The sequence below is a fragment of the Pterocles gutturalis genome, unplaced genomic scaffold, assembly GCF_000699245.1.
Source record: "Pterocles gutturalis isolate BGI_N339 unplaced genomic scaffold, ASM69924v1 scaffold12248, whole genome shotgun sequence".
Taxonomy (NCBI): domain Eukaryota; kingdom Metazoa; phylum Chordata; class Aves; order Pterocliformes; family Pteroclidae; genus Pterocles; species Pterocles gutturalis.
Window position 1 is genome coordinate 20,431 of NW_010125751.1, and position 21,425 is coordinate 41,855.

The 21,425-nt window shown below is 39.2% G+C and overlaps 1 protein-coding gene across 1 annotated transcript in view; it reads left to right on the forward strand.

Annotated features, from left to right (window-relative positions):
* The window catches only part of NOX4 (NADPH oxidase 4), a 50,323-nt gene that overhangs the window by 19,955 nt on the left and 8,943 nt on the right, over window positions 1–21,425 (forward strand). Inside the window, exons 7-10 of the mRNA XM_010078712.1 lie at window positions 4,319–4,399; window positions 9,244–9,472; window positions 11,586–11,750; window positions 11,899–11,961. Coding sequence (XP_010077014.1) covers window positions 4,319–4,399; window positions 9,244–9,472; window positions 11,586–11,750; window positions 11,899–11,961 — 538 coding nt within the window. The remainder of the gene's footprint in view (window positions 1–4,318; window positions 4,400–9,243; window positions 9,473–11,585; window positions 11,751–11,898; window positions 11,962–21,425) is intronic.

The following is a 21,425-nucleotide window of genomic DNA, read 5'->3' on the forward strand; positions in this document are numbered from 1 at the left end:
TTTTTTTACTAACTTGCAGGTAAATCAGCACAGTGAATTTTGTATTCAAAAAATTCCAAAACCTGATTGAAGTGCCTTCAGGAAAAATATTGTTTGGGGAATAAGCTCAATTAATAATCTAGACCTTTAAAAATTAAAATAGTTCTTTTTTCCTGTTTGTACAAGGAGGCAGAAAGCTAAGCACACGGAAAGTTCTGTCCAATGCATAAATTAAGTCCACTGAAAGTAAAATAAGATGGTATCTTTATCTTAATTATTTTCACCAATTAATTGTAACAACAAACTGTAAAAAAACCAGCAACCATAAAACCCCAGCAATGAAGCAAACCGAAACAGAATTGTGCTGCTTAAGTAGAATGTTGCTTCTTTAAGCTCTGCTTCTGGTTGTCAGATATATTCTTTTTTAGTGTCAATTATAAATTTGAAACAGCAATGCAGTATTGGCTCAGGGTAGCCACTGGGCTTTCTAAAGGTTTGGTCCTCCAATGGGTTCACATTCTACCCCAACATTACTGAACACATGTTATAGTAGATTTCAGTGACTAGTACCTCGGAGGATCTAGCCCAACACTGTAGTTTTTTTAAGGCTTGGATTCCGCAATTGAAGCATATAAAAAAACCCCCTTGATTTTTATAGCAGTCTCTGGTGAAGCAAACACTGAGTATGTGAATACATCATCTCAATTCAGCAAACACTGAAGGATATTTTAATTCCTTATCTTCAGATGTTAATAGTGCTCCCCTGATGTGAGCTCGATAGGTGGTTTTGGACTTTGTTGAACTAATCTGTCTTTCCTGAGTAGCAATGTTATCAGGCGCTGGTTCGAGAAAGTAGTTCAGCAAATACTTGTGCACTTCTTGTAGACAAAGATACTTCCAGGGATGAGACCTTTGTGAGGAACTGCAGGCTACAGAAGTGCAGGATAAGACTGCTGCAAAACATGTCAGTCATGGCTGTGCATTACATAGTCCACGCAGATGGCTCTGCTTGCAAAAGAAAGCCAGTTTTGGGAAGATGGAAAAATGAAACAATTACTTCACTCTACAGCAGTGAGCCGGAACAAAGTCCTGTTTTCTCCAAGGCCAAGATAAATTAGAAAATAAATTCTAAAATAACAGCATTTATTAATGATTGGGAAACTTAGGAAAATATATGTAGTCACAAACATATTATTGAAAATAATAATTTTGAGGTTCTTGCAACAAGGGTTTCCATCTTTCCAAGTTACATGCTTGTTATTTCCTTGTTCAATTACTGTGTCAGTGCTTTCCTGTCTTTCTGCCATCTAGCCAGCAGAATCAAAGTCCTTAGAGATCATCTGCATCTCCTGTTTCTCTAGTAATAATTCTTATTTAGAAATTTTATTCTGGCTTCTCCCTCAGGCATATGGCTCAAGCTTGTCTTTATAGTGTGTTTTCCTATGGAAACAAGCTTCCATGTGCATCTTTTTGTCCCTTTTCAATCCCTTTCCCTGTGGATTCTCATGTGCCCTATAATGGCTAGGCTCATGCTATAGTCTTAGGAAAATTAATTGCAAATGTTCACTGCCCATCAGAATCTGGGCTTTTAAAAAAGTATTTCAGAGACTATTTTACTCTCTGCTGGATTTCAGATCTGTTCTGCTTTTGCACAGTGACCTGTTTAATAATTTCTTCCTTTGTCTGTTCTTCATGAAATTTTTCTATGCGTGATTATCCTGCTATTTTCGTGCCTTTACTTGTTCAGTAAACTGTGTGAATAAGTATTGGGAGGATTGAATTAGCTGCTAATGTTTTAAAAGGGGAAAGTGAATATTGTTTGAAAAATTTTCTACATTTTTCTGTGTCATGCCCAAGAATTAGACCAACATTTTTTTGTTCAGTGGTTGTTTGTTGGAAGAGTTATGAAGTTATTAGAAAATACAACAAATCCTGTGAATAAATGTTGACATTTCTGATAACTTTCAACTTAATGTTGTTCAAGAGTATTTCCATTGAATACAATTATTAGTGGCTTTGGAAATCATATATTTAAAGGAACATTAAAATATAAGCTGCTCCAATGCCATTTATTTTTGTAACCAAATAATCTGTTCTTCAATTTCATTTTGTAGACTACCACATATATCTTCCTTTTCAAAACTTGCTGTAACAGGTTTAAAAATATTTTTCTAAAACTGCACTACTTACTGGGTCCCTTTAAAGCCTGGCGATCTCCTCTTACATTTTTCAGTAAGTTAACTCTTGCAGGTCTTCACCTGCAAAATTCTAAAACAGGTTAACCAAAATTAAATATTCAACTTGATCTCAAATTTTCAGGACTAAGAAATGCATTCATTCTGTGAATAATGTCTATTTTAAGCCCTAGGAAGAAGGTAAATAAAGTAATAAATGTTTTAAAGGACAGTAAAAACATATGTAGGAAGATTATTGAGTGTATTAGAATACTGTATGTATCTGTAGGATACAGTCTAAGAAAAACAGAAGTAAGACATACATAATTATTAAAAAGTTCCAAAATGTGCTTCATGGTAAGAGGTTCAAGGATCTCCATCCTTTTGGTTTAAGGAGGTGAAGTTGAGAGGACTTGATTACATTTAGAGGAACTTGGTACATGTGAGGAACCAGGATTTTATAGAAAAAAAATGCTGAAAGAATAAAATGCTCAACTGGCTGGAGATCGACATTTAGACATGTTCAGACAAGAAATGCAGAGTGATTTTAAACAGCTGTTGAAAACTACGCTTCAGAAACTAGGGTTGACTTTCCGTCACTGAAATTTTGAAAAATTGGTGCATTCTGAAAAAAGTGCTCAAGATCCAACAAAAATTAATTCAGTGTGCAACTTTTAGTATTGTAGCAAATTAAACCAGAGCTCCAACACCTGTTTTGGGTCTGGGGGTAAATGTTATTCTTTTGGTACCTTCTCGTTGTGCTTCCACTCCTCACACCAGCATCCTTTACTTTGATCTTACTGCTGTTTGCTCCCACAACTCTGTGCAGATACTGAGGAGTGACTGCAAGGAAATGCCTCCCAGGATGTGGGTAGTTAGAAATGGTCTGAGCAGCCTCGAGGAGAAGAAAGTGCTGGTGTAGTGCTGAATGGGGGAAGGATGGCAGGATGAAGGGCAGGGTTCAGAGCCCTTTGCTATTGCTGGGTTGCTTAGAACTGGCCTTGCTTGGGTTTTATTTTGGTGGCCCTTAGAATATCACTTTTTTTTTTTTTTTTTTGTCTCGAGAAAGAAAACAACTACGTCCTGTATTGACAGACATAAATACAGTGTACATTTCAGACGTATTGAAGCAAGGGTAGTTAGCTGTTTATGTAACAGGCTGTAGGAGGGAAAACTGAAAAAAGTTAGCTATGTTGAAGGAGTAGCTTCTTAAACTATTCTCAGAGTTAAGGTTGTTTTTTATTTAATAGTTGTTTTGGCTTATGAATGGGGGTAGGGTTTTTGGTTTTGTAAGGGACTCTCCTACCGTGCTGTGTAGTGTGAGAGGTGTTTGTGTGCTATGAAGTAGAGTATTTTTGTAACCATTTGGTTGTTGTTGTTTTTTGGTGACTGTTTTACTCAAGAAAAAACAAACAGGCTTAACAGAAAACAGTTCCAGATGGGTGTTTGCTTTGGTCTTGGTTCTTTTTATATTACCTAACAAATTAGTGATGAAAGGATGTCCTCTTTCCCCTTCACCTCTCCTGATCCTCACAGTGGTAATGTTCTTGTTCCTCCCAAGACCATCAGCTCCACTGTATGTGGCCTCCTGCGCTGAAAATTTTGCTACCTGACCTCTTGTTGCCTCTTTGCTCTAGTTCCCTTTCCTACTATGTCTCCTTCCACTCCCTACCCTCACAAGTTTCATTTACCTTTCCCATAGGCCCTTCTGCTACTGTCTATGCTTCTGTGCTACCTGTTTCTATGTTGTACCATTAGGGACACATTAAACATCACAGCCCTCTATTGGGGCAGGGAGAATGCAAGAAGTCACTGTAAAGAGGTTGAGTTTTGAGCCTGGAGACTGAAGAACTATTCGAGCTATAAGGGTCTGATACGGACTAAGTAGGACCTATGAAAGCAGTGAAGTTTCCTAATTTGAGAACAATTCTTACTGGCTCTATGTCCTTCATCTCTGTTTCTCAGCTTTTTCTCCTATGCCGGTCACCTGTTCTTTGCAACACTTAATTGCTTGCAAGTACAGTGTGCCTGTAGGAATACATACTGGGCTTTGTTCTACATGACTACGTGGTGTATAATGATGTCCTGTGTGCACAGATCTGCTTGTAATTAGCAGTGATTCCATCTGAGTGAAACAGCATTGAACCATGGTTTATTCTTTTCAGGGTTTCAAACTATGACATCTTCTGGTATACACACAACCTTTTCTTTGTCTTCTATATGCTGCTGATGCTGCATGTTTCTGGGTAAGTAAATGGAAAATACTGTCCCTTTTCCTGAAGCACAACCAGAAAGAGCAATTCCCTTGATTACTGCCTTTCCTGAGCTCACTTGTGCACAGTGGGCCAGCTTCTTGACAAGATGCTATGCTCTTCAGTTTTTCAACAGGTTATTACTTAAATAATATTGAGATGGTATCTTGGAGAATTGTGCGTTACTATGGCCAGCTAGCACAAACTTCTTCACTTTCAAGTTTATTCCTTGTCCATTTTACCAGTTTCTAGTGGGAAATCAAGAAAACCTCTATTGTTTCTTTTCTGCCCCCTCTTACCTGGCTGCTGAGAGGAGGATGCGAAGAAAAGTTGCTCATCCCTTTCTCTTTCCTCTCTACCTTCCATTTTGACTCCTACGGAGAGGGAAGTAATGGTCTCTCCCTAACTGTCTCTTTCTCATTGCTATGGTACGAAATTTAGTAGTTTTCTAGTTTTCACAAACACGAGAGGAGTGTTCATGTGCCATGAAGCTGATGGTCAGGTCTGTATCTGGCACAACCAAGCCCAGCTCTGCTGCAAGGGAAAGCAACTTCCATGAGTTATACTGTGTGAAAATCTGGTTCATTAACGTCTCTGAAGTTTCCTTTGTGTATGTAGGTGCACAGATTGGTATAGGGAAGAGAAGGTGTATTTGAACAAGGTTTGTTTCTCCATGTCATCAAACATCTACTGAAACACGGGGTGCTGGAATGTCTGTGTGACCACTTAAGCAGCACCACAGCTTAAAGTAAACAGGGAAAGGTAATGAGGCCTATCGAGATCACGGTAGGAATATGTTCTTGAACAAAACAAACGCAGCTTGAGATCTAGTGAATTGAAATGATGAGTTCAAAACAATTGAAACTCCTGGACGCAATTCCATTTCTCTGTGTTTTGTTTTGTTTTGTTCGTTTGCTGTGGCACAGCTCTTGTTCGTAGCTGGGGAAGATGGATCTAACCTGTTCTCCTCATCCTGGGGCAGGATGTACTTCTCCTAAATTACTCTTGACAGGTGTTTGTCTAACTTCTTGAAGACATCTGGTGACAGATCCTCTAGCCTCCCTACGCTATCTGTTTCAGTGGTTGCCTTTGGAGTATTTTTCATGTCCAGTTTAATTCGTCTCCTTCCCTGTATTATCTTTTGCCCACTGTCTTCCTAAACATGTTGCCACTTCATGAAGGAAGAAGTCTAGCTGGAGTAGTTCGCAAACAAAGGCTGCAGGAATACACCAAGCATTAAACAGGCATCTTCTTGTACGCAGCCTCCTTAATATTGAATTGGAAAGGCTTTCAGTGTGAAGCTAAAATAATCGAGTGTCAGCTAATGGTGAGAGAAGAATGAGTCATGGAGAGTGGGAGTCAGCTGAAGTTTAAGATGCCTAAATGTAGGTCTCTACATGTTTTCTAAGTGTCTGTCTGCCATTACAGTCTAATGAGTTCTGATAAATACAGTCAATAGAGCCTCGAGAATGCTTCAGCTGACCTGCTGTTACAAAGATGTACATTCAAGCGAGCTAGATTGATTTCTGGGCTCCATTGGTTTTATTGATTAGAAGATCTCTTCTGAGAATAAAGGAAGCTTAGACATCCATGCTTAGATGCCCAAGTGACTCCCCCATGGCATGTCTCTTTCTCTGGCATGAGATTTGCAGACACGTGGCCAGTTACTTTGCAGAGGAAGGGATTTCTTGTGGCTGGACTGTGGAGGCATACTGAGTGAGGATTTATCTCTCTTGGGAGTCTCTCCTTTTGAGTATTTCCACAGTATTCCTGGATTCTTGTTTTGTTTCAAACTATTATAGGTATGTTCTTACAGTATCCTCTTCTTCAGGGTAGCCAAGCACTTCTCAGCAGTATATAAAGTGGCATGATTCATCTGTCATATGTTGTTGCTTTGTTCTTTCATCCCTACCCTAAGGGAGAGGAAAATATTTCAGGGAATTATCCTTAAAAACTTTTGTTGCTCTTGTACTTCTTGCAATGTGACTTTGAAATATTTTTAGTGGCTTTAAGGCTTGATGCATATCTACATTAATCTAGCTATATTTTAAGCCAGTAATAGCAACAACAAACAATAGTTTATATAAAAACAGAAGCTCGATGTTTCTAGTAGCAATATAAGGAGTTATAAAACATATGAAACATTTAGAGCCAGATCCTCAGCTGATCCAAATTTGGTATTACTGTGGAGTTAAGTGGGATATGCTGGTTCATAGGAGCTGAGAATAAGTGTCACCAGAGTTATCCAATGTTTTGTCTTCTGAAAGGTGAAACTTCTTAAGATTCCACCCACACATTGACCTTTAGGAGAACCCTCAAGCAACCCGCCTTGAGTTGAGAAGCAGAAGATGTATGGGAAGATAGGAGCAGTGTAGTTCCCTATAAAAACATTGAGAACCATTGACCTCTAGCTTATCATGAAAATCTGAAGAAATAGTAATATGTATTTTCCAGCTCTAGCCAGAAGTGAACGTTGTCTCTATTTTGGGGTTGGAAAATTGGGGCAGAGGTTGTTGTATGCCCATGCGAACTGACTGCATGCTGTGTTGCTCAGACGATAGGACAGTTTCATGACTTGACATTTTTGTCTCTCCCATTTTTGTTTGCTAAAGATGTCTGTCTCCTACTTACTGACATCCACACACTGATTTTTATGCATTCAAGTATTATATCCTCACTTATTTATTCAGTACATTTTAGGCTTAAGAGTTGTGCAGAACTCAACCTTTCTGGAAACTGATCTTGGGTGTGTAAGACAATTTGCCTTTCCTTGACATCTTCAGAAATGGGAGTCATTGCAGCTGCTCTTAAACAGGCAGCTTTGTCATCCCAGTTTGCCACTCAGTTAGGATGTTTGTAATAGTTTAAACAAACTAGAGATTGCTGGAGGGGATGCTCATGTTTGCAGTTGAGCTATTCACGTCTCAAGGAAAACTTTGAATCCTCTTTTGGGATGTTCTGAGAACAGAGAAGCTGTGAGAGCAGCTGGTAGGCATGCACACAAGGTTGACTGGAAATATATTGCATGTGCTGTGACTTCCAGCTAGATCCAGAAGGCACCATAATATTTATGGAGCAGGGAACTAGCATAATGCTGGGGGTATCTCTCACTTTGCAAATATGCGATGACTAGCAGTGATGCCAGATACAAGGAATAGGCATGATCGGGCAATAAATACAGATGGAAGCATGGATGTAACTTCCCAAGTGATTCTCCCAGGGTCATATGTGGAGTTTAGAGTGAGCAGGTTTAGCTTCCAAGCTGTATGTTATTCACGGGACCATGTGGGAGGCTTGTTACTAGCTGTCAGGACTGCATTTCAGTAGGGAAGATTGCCAGTAGCCTGTTGGAGCCCATTTAAATTGGGAATATTGCAGATGTCCTACTTCTCTATGAGGACAGGCTGAGAGAATTGGGGTTGTTCAGCCTGGAGAAGAGAAGGCTCCGAGGCGACTTAATAGCAGCCTTCCAGTACCTGAAGGGGGCTACAGGAGAGATGGGGAGGGACTCTTTATCAGGGAGTGGAGTGAGAGGACAAGGGGTAATGGCTATAAGCTGAAAGAGGGTAGATTGAGACTAGACATTAGGAAGAAATTTTTCACTGTGAGGGTGGTGAGGCAGTGGCCCAGGTTGCCCAGAGAAGCTGTGGATGCCCCATCCCTGGAGGGGTTCAAGGCCAGGCTGGATGAGGCTTTGAGCATCCTGGGCTAGTGGAGGGTGTCCCTGCCCATGGCAGGGGGGTTGGAACTTGATCTTTAAGGTCCTTTCCAACCCAAACCGTTCTATGATTCTATGATTCTCTCTCTTCTTGTGAATTAAACTTTGTTACTGCTGCTGCTGTATGTGTATGTTGGGGAGAGTAGGGGGTAGCATGTGTCCTCACCTCATGTTTGATCTTGTACTTGACATGAGCCTTCACCCTGTGGCCTAGCACTCAGAAAGCGTGTCTCACCAGACATTGTCAGCGTGCCTTATTTCACACCCAGTGCCATCCTGTACAGCTGTCATTTAGCCCTTTTTTTTTTTTTTCCTTTAATATTCCTCCTTGTGGTTTTACTGTCATGAAGTCCAGATTTGGAGGCAAGTCGTACTTCTGAGGAATTTAATTACTAGTATTATCGGTTCTTACCTGTTTTCAATGATTCATTCATGTGTTGAGATATCCCAGAGTGTCTCAGGTTTCCTCTTCTTTCTTCATAGTCTCTAGCTGCAGCTGCAAAGTTCTCACTTTGTTTTACTATAAATTTAACTTTAGCTTAAAAAAAACAATCATGGACTCCACAAAATAATTTTCAAGAGTTTCCTTGGCTATCTTGCAGGACTTTTTTTACCTTCTATCTGTTTGACAAGATAATATTCAAAGGCACAAATTATACCATTGTGTGCACACCTGAAGAACACCAAGTAGCAGGAATATTCCTGCAGTTTATGATTTGGCAACTTAGGCCACTTCTGCTGCAGACTGCCTTAAAGAACAGCTTGCTGACTGTAGGGAGCATGAGTGAAAACAGCCTGGGTGTGATTAAACTGGAAATGCGATTATTTAATTTTTTTTCAAGGCTCCCATAATATTTCCCCCTTTCAAGCAGTATTAAGCTTGAGGCTGTTCAGTGGTGGAGTGCCAAGTGAGCTGGAAAAGTTAAACCTTGCCTCTAGTGACAGAAGGTCCTATTGTTGCAAAGCTTCAATCTCATTGAAAGTCCTGAAAGCAAATGGAATAGAAATTCTTACAGAACATGAGCCTTGTAACTGCTTTCTTAAACCCTCTTTGAACTGAGATAAGTTGCTTGGTTTTGACTGTTGCTTCAATGTCCTTGCTATTTTTATTTTCCTGTAGGGGAGTGCTCAAGTACCAGACCAACTTAGAGGAACACCCTCCTGGTTGCTTTAATCCTAACAAAACACTCCGACAGAATATGACAGTGCCAAACTATTTTGAAGAGCCGTTTCCTGACTATACTACTGAGCCTCTCCGAGAGGACTTACCAGTAGCAGAACCCTTTGTACAAAATAACTTTATGAGAATTTGTTCTGAGGAACCCAAGTTCCAGTCACACTTCCCAGAGGTCTGTATGATCCGACATTTCAGGTATTACAAACCATGCCAAGTCTTTCAGTCAGCCATGACCACTAATTATTGCTTTTCCAGACCAGATGTTTTAATAATGGAAAATATTATTAAAACCTTTTCAGGCATTCAAAGATTTGGTGGGGAAAAAAGCAATCTGTATTAAACCTTGCACTGCATTACAATGTGGTGCATAGAATAGGGTGGAAAAATGTCAAGAGTTTGGCTGTAATGTTCTTTTTTGTACGACACGATAAGTGATGTATTGGTCTTGCTATAAATGTGACTTTAAATTACAGCGTAGCACTTTGGAGCAAACATTTATATAACGTATTCATAAGGTCCCTTTGTAAGCATTGTGTGGCAGTAACTAATTAAAATAATCAAACTCCATTTGTTCTCTTTTTTACCACGCGGATGCAAGTCCTAATACTCATTTCTGGGTTGCAGTTGGTTGTGGTTTGGCTTTGTATAGGCTGTTGTTTTCAGACAGGCTTGTTTTATATGTGGCGTGGGTAAATGAGTGTGATGACAGTGGGGACAGAAAAGCCTTTTCTTTTTCTGTTTTTCATTTTCCTTTTGTTTCTTTATGTTTTGTGGCAGCAGCTTTTTCTTTGTCCAGATTTTCTCTTTTGAGAAAAGATGAACTGGGCTGTATAGGCAAGTAGCCTGAGGAAGTTTGGGAATATGGAGTTCACAAGTCCAAGGCCCACCATTCAAGGTGGTCCCATGATGGACCTCACAGGAGTTTGTTATTGTTATAACTTTTGTGTAGAACACATATGTCCCTTACTAGCTGCAGTGGGAACCCGTTTTGCTATAGAGCATGTAATCGTAATAAGAAACACTCAATTCTACACTGAAGTCCTCCAACAAAGTTCTTTGGATTTGTATTTTGTTGCGGTAATACTCCTGAATTAAAGCATCAATGTATCTGCCTCTATATGACCCACAGGCCATCAGACAGTCTTCTTTGGGGCTTAAGATGTCTACGTTAAAGCATCAATGTATCTGGCTCTATATGACCCACAGGCCATCAAACAGTCTTCTTTGGGGCTTAAGATGTCTACTTTAAAGCCATTTATGGGAAAAAAGAGCCATGGAGAGAAATAGCCACTCAGTGTTCTCCTGGCAGCTTGTAACATTATTTTAGGATTTTTTTTGTATTTGGAAGTATTTTATGCACTTAGTGATACCAAGTCAAAAGAACAATAGCCTCAGGTCTTGTGAGGTCTTGCACTTTTGAAGGCCAGAGGTGCCTGAGGAAATTAAATACTCCGCTAGTTGCAAGAGATGCTGATGTGTAACTTCAAAAATTGGGAGGGGAAGATGGATGAGGGTTGAGGGCACTTCAGTGCCATGGCTAGAATGACTGAGCAGATGTGGAATTAGTAGTTAGCTCTGCCATAAGCTGTTAGTAATTGACTTTTAGAATGGGATTTAGCTGAGCAGCGGCAAATGTCTCCATCTGAGGTAGTCACCAAGGGCTCCCTGTTTAATCAGTGCAGAGAAACAAGCATTTCCAGGGCATTATTTGTCTAGTATACATATCTTCCATATGGGTAATGAATCATGATTCAGAAGTGGCCTTGTCTATGATTTCACACTAGCTTAATATAAGCATAAATTCTCTAGCACAAGAATTGCTTCTTTCTGAGTTTTTTCTTGTACCTGAGATGATTAAAATAAAGTGATAGTCAAATAATATTGCAAGACAGAAAGTGTTTTTTCTGTAAAGGTTAACCAGCTTTATAGTACTCTGGGTTGTTAGATTTTGAAGCAGTGTATGTACTCTCTCATCCACTGCTGAAACCAGTTGCAATCTAATTATGTAAAACCAGAGTAACATGGTTGCAAACGAGGTCATTAGCATTTTGGTCCTGATGAGTTTTATGATTGAAATTGTTTCTGCTTGTGGATGATGCTGCCTATTAGACTGATTAAGCCCCCATAATGCACATGGATTTCTGCACATAGAGAGATGTGGAGGTTATTTGTGACCAAAACACTGTTCCACAATAGATGTGAAATGAGGTCTTGTGAGTTCTCATGTAGTTTCAAAATTAACAAACTTAAAGTCCTTGAGGTAACCTATTTTTGTTCTCCCGTAGACGTGGTTTTGGATTTCTGGACCTCTGTGCTTGTACTGTGTGGAAAGGCTGTACCGCTACATCCGCAGCAATAAACCAGTCACCATAACTTCTGTGATAAGCCATCCCTCCAATGTCCTGGAAGTAAGGATGGTGAAAGATGACTTTAAAGCAAGACCTGGTCAGGTGAGTTAATGGGCCCTTAAAAAATCACTGCAGTTCATGTAGCATTGTCTGTGGGGATGACTTTCACTTTGTTTGTACTAACCCATCAGTGAATGTTTTTAACATCTCTTTTCTATCATTTTATTTTCTCTGGGTGATTTTGTTTCAGTATGTTATTCTACACTGTCCAAGAGTGTCCGCACTGGAAAGCCATCCATTCACCCTTACAATGGTAAGAAATATGATTTATTTCTGTACTTTCCCTTTTACTTATATTTGGTAAGCAAATGGCCTTTATTTCCTTCAAGGTGAGAATTCCCTGCAGAAGAGTTTATGCTTCATTTATTACGGTACCAATGAATATGAAATAGCATGATTATTATGTATTACAGTACTCAATACATATTTAATTTTCTCCACTGCTGAGAAAATATTAATGGTAACTTTTTTCAAAGTCTTCCATAAGCAAAAAACAATAATAAATAAATAAAGTCCATGTGATTTTGATCATTGTTTAATAACGGAGGTTTCAGCCATGTTTGTAGACCTTAATGTAGAATGAGCACAAATTATAAATAATTTTCTGTTGTCTTTCCTATTTAATGAAAAGATGTTCCTGCAGCTACCTTTTCCAAAGTTAGAAAGCATCAAGTTTAAAAAAAGTTTCTAAAATAGTCTTCTGCTTTATTTTTCTATTGAGAGATAAAATGGTGACTTAAAGTGATATACCAATGAAGTCATACAACTATTGGGATTATTACTTACTCAGATCAATTGATCTAGAATGGGAACTAGACCCCCTGGAGACAGGTTGGAATAAAGTGAAATTGTATATAAACATATGTGAAGTTCTTCAGGAGTGGGCAGTGCTACTTATGTTTGATTCTTGTCTTTGGACTGATTATATCCCACTGAGTTGTACCTAGTGCTATGGAACAGCTGAGATGTTTATTGTTACCCGAGATTCAGAGGGCACAACCAGGTCCTGTTCACTTTCAATTCCTTGGTTTTGTTGGGTGGTTTTATTTATTCATTCATTCATTCATTTATTTTGTTTTTTAATTTATTTATCTATATGCCCAGCCAGGAGGCAAGTACTGTCACAGGGGAACCCACACTAAATTCCACCCAAAATAAATTTTGTGCTGTAAATCTGGGATTGAATCTCACTTAAGGGAAGCTGCCTCTGTATAGCTTGGTGAAGCAATATTGGCACTTGCATAGCCTGATTTTTGCAAAGTTTTTCTGGCTATTCACTTTACTGGCAGAAAGCAGAGGCGTGTATTATTTATTTGTTGTTAACTCCAGTAGGCAATTTTTAAGGCTTTCTTCTGTAAAGGGCATGAAGATCACTAGATACACAAGGCTGAAAAATGGTGTGCATTAAATATGATGCAATAGTAGCTGATTTTTTGTGCAGAATGCTTCAGTCAGTATTTCTTTATATTTTTTATTAGTTTAGTGATCAGAAGATAAATTTGAGGAACTTAGCTTAGGTCTCAGATTGATCTTTACACTCATTTGGCCTGAGAATAGCTATATTTAATAAAGTTAGACCTATTCTATACCAGTGGACACATCTTATTTAAACATTAATCTCAAAACATCATGTTCTTAATTTCTCACTCTCCATCTCAGTGGAAATTAAAACAATGGTATTTATTTGATTATTAGTAGTAATTGCACAGTTTGGGAACTATGGGACTCTTATAAAGATTTACTTTTCTTACATTAGGGCACTGCTAAAACAATGGATCGTGTGATTCAGATTTCCAGAAATAGTGTCATCAAAGAATATTAGGCCTGGTTCAGTAGGCTTTTCTCTGGCAAAACTTCTTATTTGTTATGATGAGAGTGCTGACATGGGCCTGCTGGGCTAGATCATAGAATGAAGTTGAATAGGATGTTTTATTAAGTCAGATTCTTTGCCTGAGTTGAGGATTTCATCCAGTATTTAAAATGGCATGTGATAACAATGCATGTTATGAAAAATGATTTTTCCATGAAAACTTCTAGATCTAGGACCTATGGAAAACAGATCTCGTGAAGTCTGAGTCTTCTTAGTGAATATAAATAACTAATTTATATTCAGATAATGTGCAGTATATTTCCCATACATAAATCTAGCTGATGAATTACAGTTTGTGTAATTCTACAGTTGTGTATTAAATATGTAACATTAGAACTATCAATTTCCACTCATGCACAATGCATTATATTTTAAGTATGTAATACTATACCAGTCAATTTCTGTTCATGCTCAAGGCTTTACACTTTAAAATACAATTATGTCCTTCAGCATAACAGCATACCCTTCCAAGATCACATCCGTGTTTTAACTATTACAAGATCCTTCAGCATAACAGCGTACCCTTCCGAGATCACATCCGTGTTTTAACTATTACAAGATATGAAGTTACCACTGAGACAATGAGCTTCATTTTTACTGCCACAAACATATTTTGGTATTTCCAACTATGCTGGAGAAATGCTGTTATTGGGTAAATGGCTGTTTTACAGCATAATGAGGATTTGAAATGTCTAGGTTTATGACAATCTTTTTTGCCCGGCCTAAGCAGGGGACTGTTGTTTCCACATGTCTTTCTAGGTCGTAGAGCATGCCTTGGGCTGCTGTCCTGCTTAGAAACCTTTTTCTTGTTTAATATGATGCCAGACGTGGGACTGTGCTTAAAGAGTGTGTAGGCAATAGCTTAACTCAGTATTTTTTCTGTTCACATCTGACCTACTTGTAGTTACCAAGCAAGTTGGAACACTACTGCTGGTTCTTTTGTTGGATGGTGATAATCCCTGGGTCATTTTTCTGGGCTGGTGTAGGAGCACGGGGAAGCACAGTGCCGTGGTGACTGCAGCAGAGCTGGGGGAAGGCTGCAGCCTTCTTCCTGACACTTGTCCTGCTTAGGCTCTATGCAGTGTCCTCTCTAAGCTGATGAAACATCTCACTGTGCCTTGGAGTATGCTTAAAAGACAGGAAATGACTAGTTCAGACATATCTTTATGCTCCAAGCAAAGACTGTAAGCAAAAGTGGAAAGGAAGGGGTGAGTCAGCATGAAGGAGTCATACAGATATCTTACTAGTCCCTTCCCTTTTCAAGGTTGTGTAATATTTACAGTTTAGCTCAGTTTCTTACATAACGCCGGGGTGAAGGAAAACACTGGAAGGCTGTATAAAGGGCCTGAACCCACTCCTGTTGCACTCTGGCAAAGGTCCCACATGTTTCACTCAGAGCCAGAGGGAGCTCTGAATCGCAACCAAGTGAGCATAAAGAGGTAGGCATTGTTCAGAAATGTGTGCAGTGGCGTTTATTTTCTTTTCCTTTTTGTCAATTGACAGCATTCTTCCCCCTGCTGATGGAAGGAATGAGCAGAAGTAATTGGTGCAAAATGCACATGGGAATTTGGAGAGGCAAAACTCGTGTTGCTCTGAACTCAGAGCTGCCAGTCTGGGTTCTTTGCTAGCCTGTGACCTGGCTCTGCCGTCAAAGGCTTCATATCACAGAATCACACACTGCTTGAAATTTGAAGAGACCTCTGGAGATCATCCTGTCCAACCCCCCTGCTCAAGCATGGCCACCTAGACCTGGTTTCCCAGGACCATGTCCAGATGGCTATTGAATGTCTCTAAAGAGGGAGACTCCACAACCTCCCTGAGCAACCTGTCCCAGTGCTTGGTCACCCTCACAGGAAAAAAAGTGTTTCCTGATGTTCAGGGGGAACCTCCTGTGTTTCAGTTTGTGCCCATTGCCTCTCGTCCTGTCACTGGGAACCACTGAAAAGAGCCTGGCTCCATCCTCTTTGCACCCTCCCTTCAGGTATTTATACACGTTGATAAGGTCCCCTTGAGCCTTCTCCAGGCTGAGCAGCTCCAGCTCTCTCAGCCTTTCCTCACAGGAGAGATGCTTCATGCCTTTAACCATCTTCATGGCCCTAGGCTGGACTCTCAACAGAATGTTCATGCCTCTCTTGTAGTGAGGAGCCCAGAACTGGAAACAGTACTCCACTGGCGGCCTCACCAAGTGCTGAATAAAGAGGAAGGATTGCCTCCCTCAACCTGCTGGCAGTGGCACTTGTACACTGAAGTTCAGTCACTCAGAGATCCCCATTTTCTGTCATGATTGATGTAGAAACTGACATTTTCTAACACAATTTTTGAAGTGTGTTTCCACTGTTTTTTATTCACTAGTGTGACTCTTTGACTTTGTTATCCATTGAAAGGGTGGGAATGGTAATGAAGGGATGGCCTAACGTCTGGGATTCCTGCAAGTGACCTGCTGGCCAGTTGTAGGTAGTTAATAGTGGGCTGCTCACTTCATATTGTCTTCAGTGCTCCATTGTCTGATTTCACTTTTAACAAAATCCTTTCTTTTTAACATGTTTTGCCTTACTTCTTTCACTGGTTTCTATACATAACTGTACACAGCTGTTACTATGCTATGTAAAACAGTGGAAGTAACATTTTCCGTCCTATATGCCCTGTATGTCAAATTTACTTATTAGATATTATTGGATCTTACAATTGAATCTGAGCAGAATACAGCTAGCTCCAAGAATTTCTGTAAATAAATATTTTAGTGGAGGGTTTGTAAAGGGACAAATAATTTTTGTCTGTTTCCACTTGGGGAACTCTTTTCAGGAGATTTGTCTTTCAGACCAAGTGTACAATATAGTCTGGAGATCAAACAATCCAAAGAAACATCAGAAGTCTTCTCTTTAGTGCTCTGCTTCCTGAGACTAACATTTCTTTACTTTTCTGTGGAAGAAATTGTGGAACTCATCTGCTGTGGAATAGGATTTAAGTGTCGTTTTTTATAGCAATCTTTAAAGCCCTTGGAAAAAAACAAAAACACAAAACCAAAAGAAAACCCCCAAGCATTAGCAATAGTATGACTTTGCAGTAGTAAGGCTGGTCCTTCATTACAGGTCATACATCCAAAACATTGCTTCCACTCTTTAGTATCATGGGATCATAGAATCATAGAATGGTTAGGGTTGGAAGGAACCTTAAAGATCATTTAGTTCCAGCCCCCCTGCCATGGGCAGGGACACCTCCCACTTGATCAGGTTGCTCAAAGCCTCATCCAACCTTTCTTGAACACCTCCAGGGGTGGGGCATCCACAATATATATATTAAGATCATATATAAGTATACTAAGTCTCACCTCATATCAAAACTAAGAAAAAAGGTTAGTTTATGGAGAATCTTCCTTTTTTTTTTTTTTTTTTTTTCACATTTTGTAAAGCGTTTGTTTCCTCTGACTTCATTCTGGTTGCTCTTCATTTTAACCCGTATGAACAAGAAGAGACTAGGGCCTGCAGTTTACAATAACATTGGTTTTCTTTCCATCTCTGTCATACGTTTTCCACTTGCTACTGAGTTCCCTCTCTTTCAAGACACTTAACTACACTACAGATTATTTGCAGCAGCGTGAAACCATAGTACTGACCATTTATGACTGCATGCTTCCTTTTTTTGCTAATGAATTACTTCAGAGGTAGATTCCCATTTAGAATACATATTAGTGTCTTACAAGAGAAGTAACTTTTTCTGCTGTTTTTGGAATTTCTTTCATGGGCATGCAGTGATTGGCAGTAAGCCACATGGAAATAACCTTGTGTATTGCAGAAGTTAAGTGTTTCAGAAGATGTGCTGGGTCCTTTCATGTGGTCTCTGCTGAGTCTGCTACAGAGTCAGTGCAAGCCACTAACTCTCACAAGCTGCAGTTTAGACAACTTGGCTACCAAAAGTCTGATGTCTACTCCCAGCACCTCATAAAGCTTGGTAATCTTGTCATTTTAGTAGTGTTGCTTGCCTTGTGGCAAAAGAAGGTAGGAAACAATTACATCACTTCATGGAACTTAGACTGTGTCAGACCTTGAAATAAGGACAAAACCAAGGGGTGAATTCTTCTAAATGGCTCAGATCTGAGGTTTGGTGAAATTTCTGCTCTGCAACATACATCTACAAATACAGGATCAAATGATCTGTTATCCCAAATTTGTGACAGTTTTGATTGTCACTAGCTGCTGTCATGCCCCTGTTTCCCCTTGGAAGTGAAATCTACGTTGCACAAAGGTAGGAGGTACTGTTCTGCCATTGTGGTGTGAATTCAGAGCTCACTTAAACTGCTGTCTGAATAGCTCAAAGTTTATAATCCTTCCTTCTGGTCCATGTGTAGAACAGTGCAAACTGTTCAAAACTGTTCTTTCAGTGGGTACCATCTCTAAACTAGATGTATCACCTCTGAGGAGAAAAGAGAACTTAGTCCTGATGGTACATGCAGTAGTAAATGGAGTCTTTCATCAAAGCTTCTTCACCGCTGCCTTTTACAGTGGTGGCTATGGAGGGGAGCCAAGCAGATGCTGTGGCGATTCAGTGAGTCAGTTTGCAGTATCCTCTTTGCTGCAGTTGAACTGTTGATGGAAAGGATTCATTAAGTTCTGTGTTATAGCAACAGCATAGATTGGCTATTTGGAATAGTATTGTTTTTTTTTCAGGTGGAATATTGGGTCTCAAGGGATTGTCCTTTTTAATTTCTGACAATTGTGTGTGTATAATTAATTATAATTTCAAGTATTTTGACACTTCACCATAGCAAGATTTCTGAAATATTACTTTAGCACTGAAGACATGAGATGTCGGAGTTTTATGCATTATATGTAGACACTGAAACAACACCTCCTTTAGGCGGGCACTTACATCGTGCAAAACAGACAAGGGGGAATGCTTTTGGCCCCTTCGTACTTCCATAGTATGAGGGCGAGAGACTCTTCCAAGAGACATTCAGAGCAGGAGCCAAACTTAAATCCTCTAAGTCACATTATTGCATTGACTAGAGAAGGCACTAGAGTTAGTCCTAGGGAATCTCTCTTCAGATGCTGTGGTGCTGAAGAAGAGGGAGTCTTTAGTTGTTTCTAGGAACTGAATTCTGCACTCAGTAGTTCCTGTCTAGTGATTTCAGTGACCCTGCCACAATTCCTTTCTTCATTGGAGTTGCTCAAGCACATAATCCATATTGATACCCTGGATCTCAGAGAAATCAATTTCATTGGAATTGATGAAACAATAAATTTTAGCCTACTAAGCTTGGACTCTTCAGGCAGAGAAAAAGCGTTGCTCTGGCTCTGTAGGTCAACCTTCACTGACTTGACATGGAGATTTAGTTCCTTTCTCCATTGTTTCTCTTGACCCAGCACCATTGGTAGGATGCCCCCTCCCATCCTGCAGTTCCACTTCAAGCATCCAGAATCCCTTTTGAAAACAAGTGAAAAGCCACCTGTTACTAAGAAAAAAGACTGAATGTGAAGTTGTTTATCTACATTGTAAGAAGCTGACTGTCTATGTAGAGAGAGTACCACCTCTTCTGCTCCTGTGAACAGTGCAACCTTAAATGTTTTGGATAAATGTCCTTGGACTTTACTGATATCTATAAAGCTGTCTAGGACCTCATTTATCATTCCAAGATATATATATCCTGAGCTTGATGTTTGTTGTCTTTTCAATTTAATACTGGTTTAGCATTGAAGTTGTCCTTAGGTGACTTTTTTTTTTTTTTTTTAAATTAACACATGTATTTGTCCCAAGATACTCATGTTGATACTCGGACACAAGTAACTTACATAAACTCTTGCTGAGCTTTCTCTGACCCTCTGTTTAAGACATACTCTGCATACCCACTGATTAGTAGCTTCATGAGATAGAGTTAATAGAGGCAGGTGGCATGGAAGTGGCAGATAATAAAGAAAAAAAAACCAAAACACAAAACAAAGAACCCAAAACAAAGATCCCAGCCTTCAGACTCCAGGACTTTATGAAATATCTGCATCATATTAGCATGACTGACTGCTTCTTCAGATCCTCCAAAGAGTTCTGGCTCTTCATTCAATGTCTAGATCCTAGTTCTGGTAAGCAGAGATCCGCTACCAACAACAGGTAGATCTTTTTTCCAAACTAGAAATTGTCTCCTGTGTTATGTGCTTGGACCTCCCCTACTTCAGTGCTGCATAACAAATCTGCTTTTAAATCCCATTGAAGTAGAAGCTGGAAGTGTCTGGTAATAAAAAGCTCTAAGAAGTTCTGCCCTTTTGCTGGTTCTCCGTGTTTTTGCACAGATGGTTAATTTGAAGCAGATCACATAGGAGGATTTGTAGTGTGATGTCTTTCTTCCTTTCTCTCCACATACAGTTCCTTATGAGTAAGAAAATTAAAAGTCTGAAGGGACTTGAATTCTCTGCTCATATACATGGGTGGTCAGATCCTTGCTATGTCATTTGTGACATGTAGCAAGTTAGGGTGCCAGTTTGTGCACATATTTTAATAAGTTAAAACTGAGTTTTGAGGAGAGGACAAGTTTTCATATACCGATACTGAGATCCACAGAAAAAATCCAAATACATGTTATTGAGGAAGAATACTGTGTCTGATTAGTATCCAAATTAAAATTCTATAAAGTAATAATTACTAAACCCAGGCAGAGAAACTCTGAAGGCCATTAATCTTCTCAGAGTAGGTAGAATTACTTGAAAGAGGTTTCTGTGTGTAATCACAAATTATAGTACTGTACCTAAATGTCTCAGAGCTAGTACTTATTCATACATTTTCTACCTTTAAGGTTTTTGTTATGTTTTGTTTTGATTTTTTTTTTGTAGATTGAGTTTTCCTTGTTACCTCCACACCTCTACTTAACTCCATTTGGTGTCTGGATTTAGGCATGATGGGATAATAAACAGATAGCCCTGATCTGTACAGTTATAGTTTTGGTATTGATGCCCTGTCAGAAAATAATACATGAGTATAAACAACGTTAAAAGGAACGCTTTTTCTTTTTTTAAGAGAAAAACTGTGTTTTGTAGAGCTAAGGTCTTTAGTGCTGGATAATCCATAGTTCATTTAAAATTGGTGAAGGTGTGAACAGTCTAGCAGTGAATATTTAGCTCTGAGCTTCTTATAAGCAAGATATTTTGTACCGTGCAGGAAGCAAAACTGGAGATGATGGTGAAACACATGTCCTGTACTGTAAACTTGAGAAATAAACTATCCACAACAGGAAAAGCCTAGGGGCCAAATTCTGAAATACTTCATGAAAAAAAATTGGAAAGTTGTTGGAAGTTTGCCTGAGTAAAAAATATATAAGGACATCAAGAGCTAAGTTCATACTGACAGATAAATACAACAAAATCTAACATGATGACATTCTAATAAGATTTGTTAAATGTTTTGTGCACAAGGTTATGAAATTTGGCTTTATGAGTTGATTTACAGAGCATTTAGGGAAATGCAGATATTGTGAAGTATCTTGCTGGCAAGCTAAAGAAATCCCTAGAGCTTATCTGCTCTTCATAGAAGTAGAAAATCTACCAGCTGTTTGACAAAGAATTTAAGTAAAACAAAAATAGAATGGATTAATATTTCAGATGCCTTGAGTAATTCCTTAGACTTGTTTGGTTTGGTTTTGGGCTTAATAGTTTTGGGGTCTGTATAAGAGACCTAAGTAAACCTTCACTTTAATTTGAACTTGGAAGTTTGACTCTTTTGGATCAAGGGAACACAGAAATTCTTACATTCAAGTTCACTAAATCCTGAGTCCTCCTTCAGCAGATACTTTAAACGGAAGGTGTCAGATCACTGTTGTGAGCAGTTTGGTTTTTTTCCCCTGATATTATGAAAGTAAATTTACAATA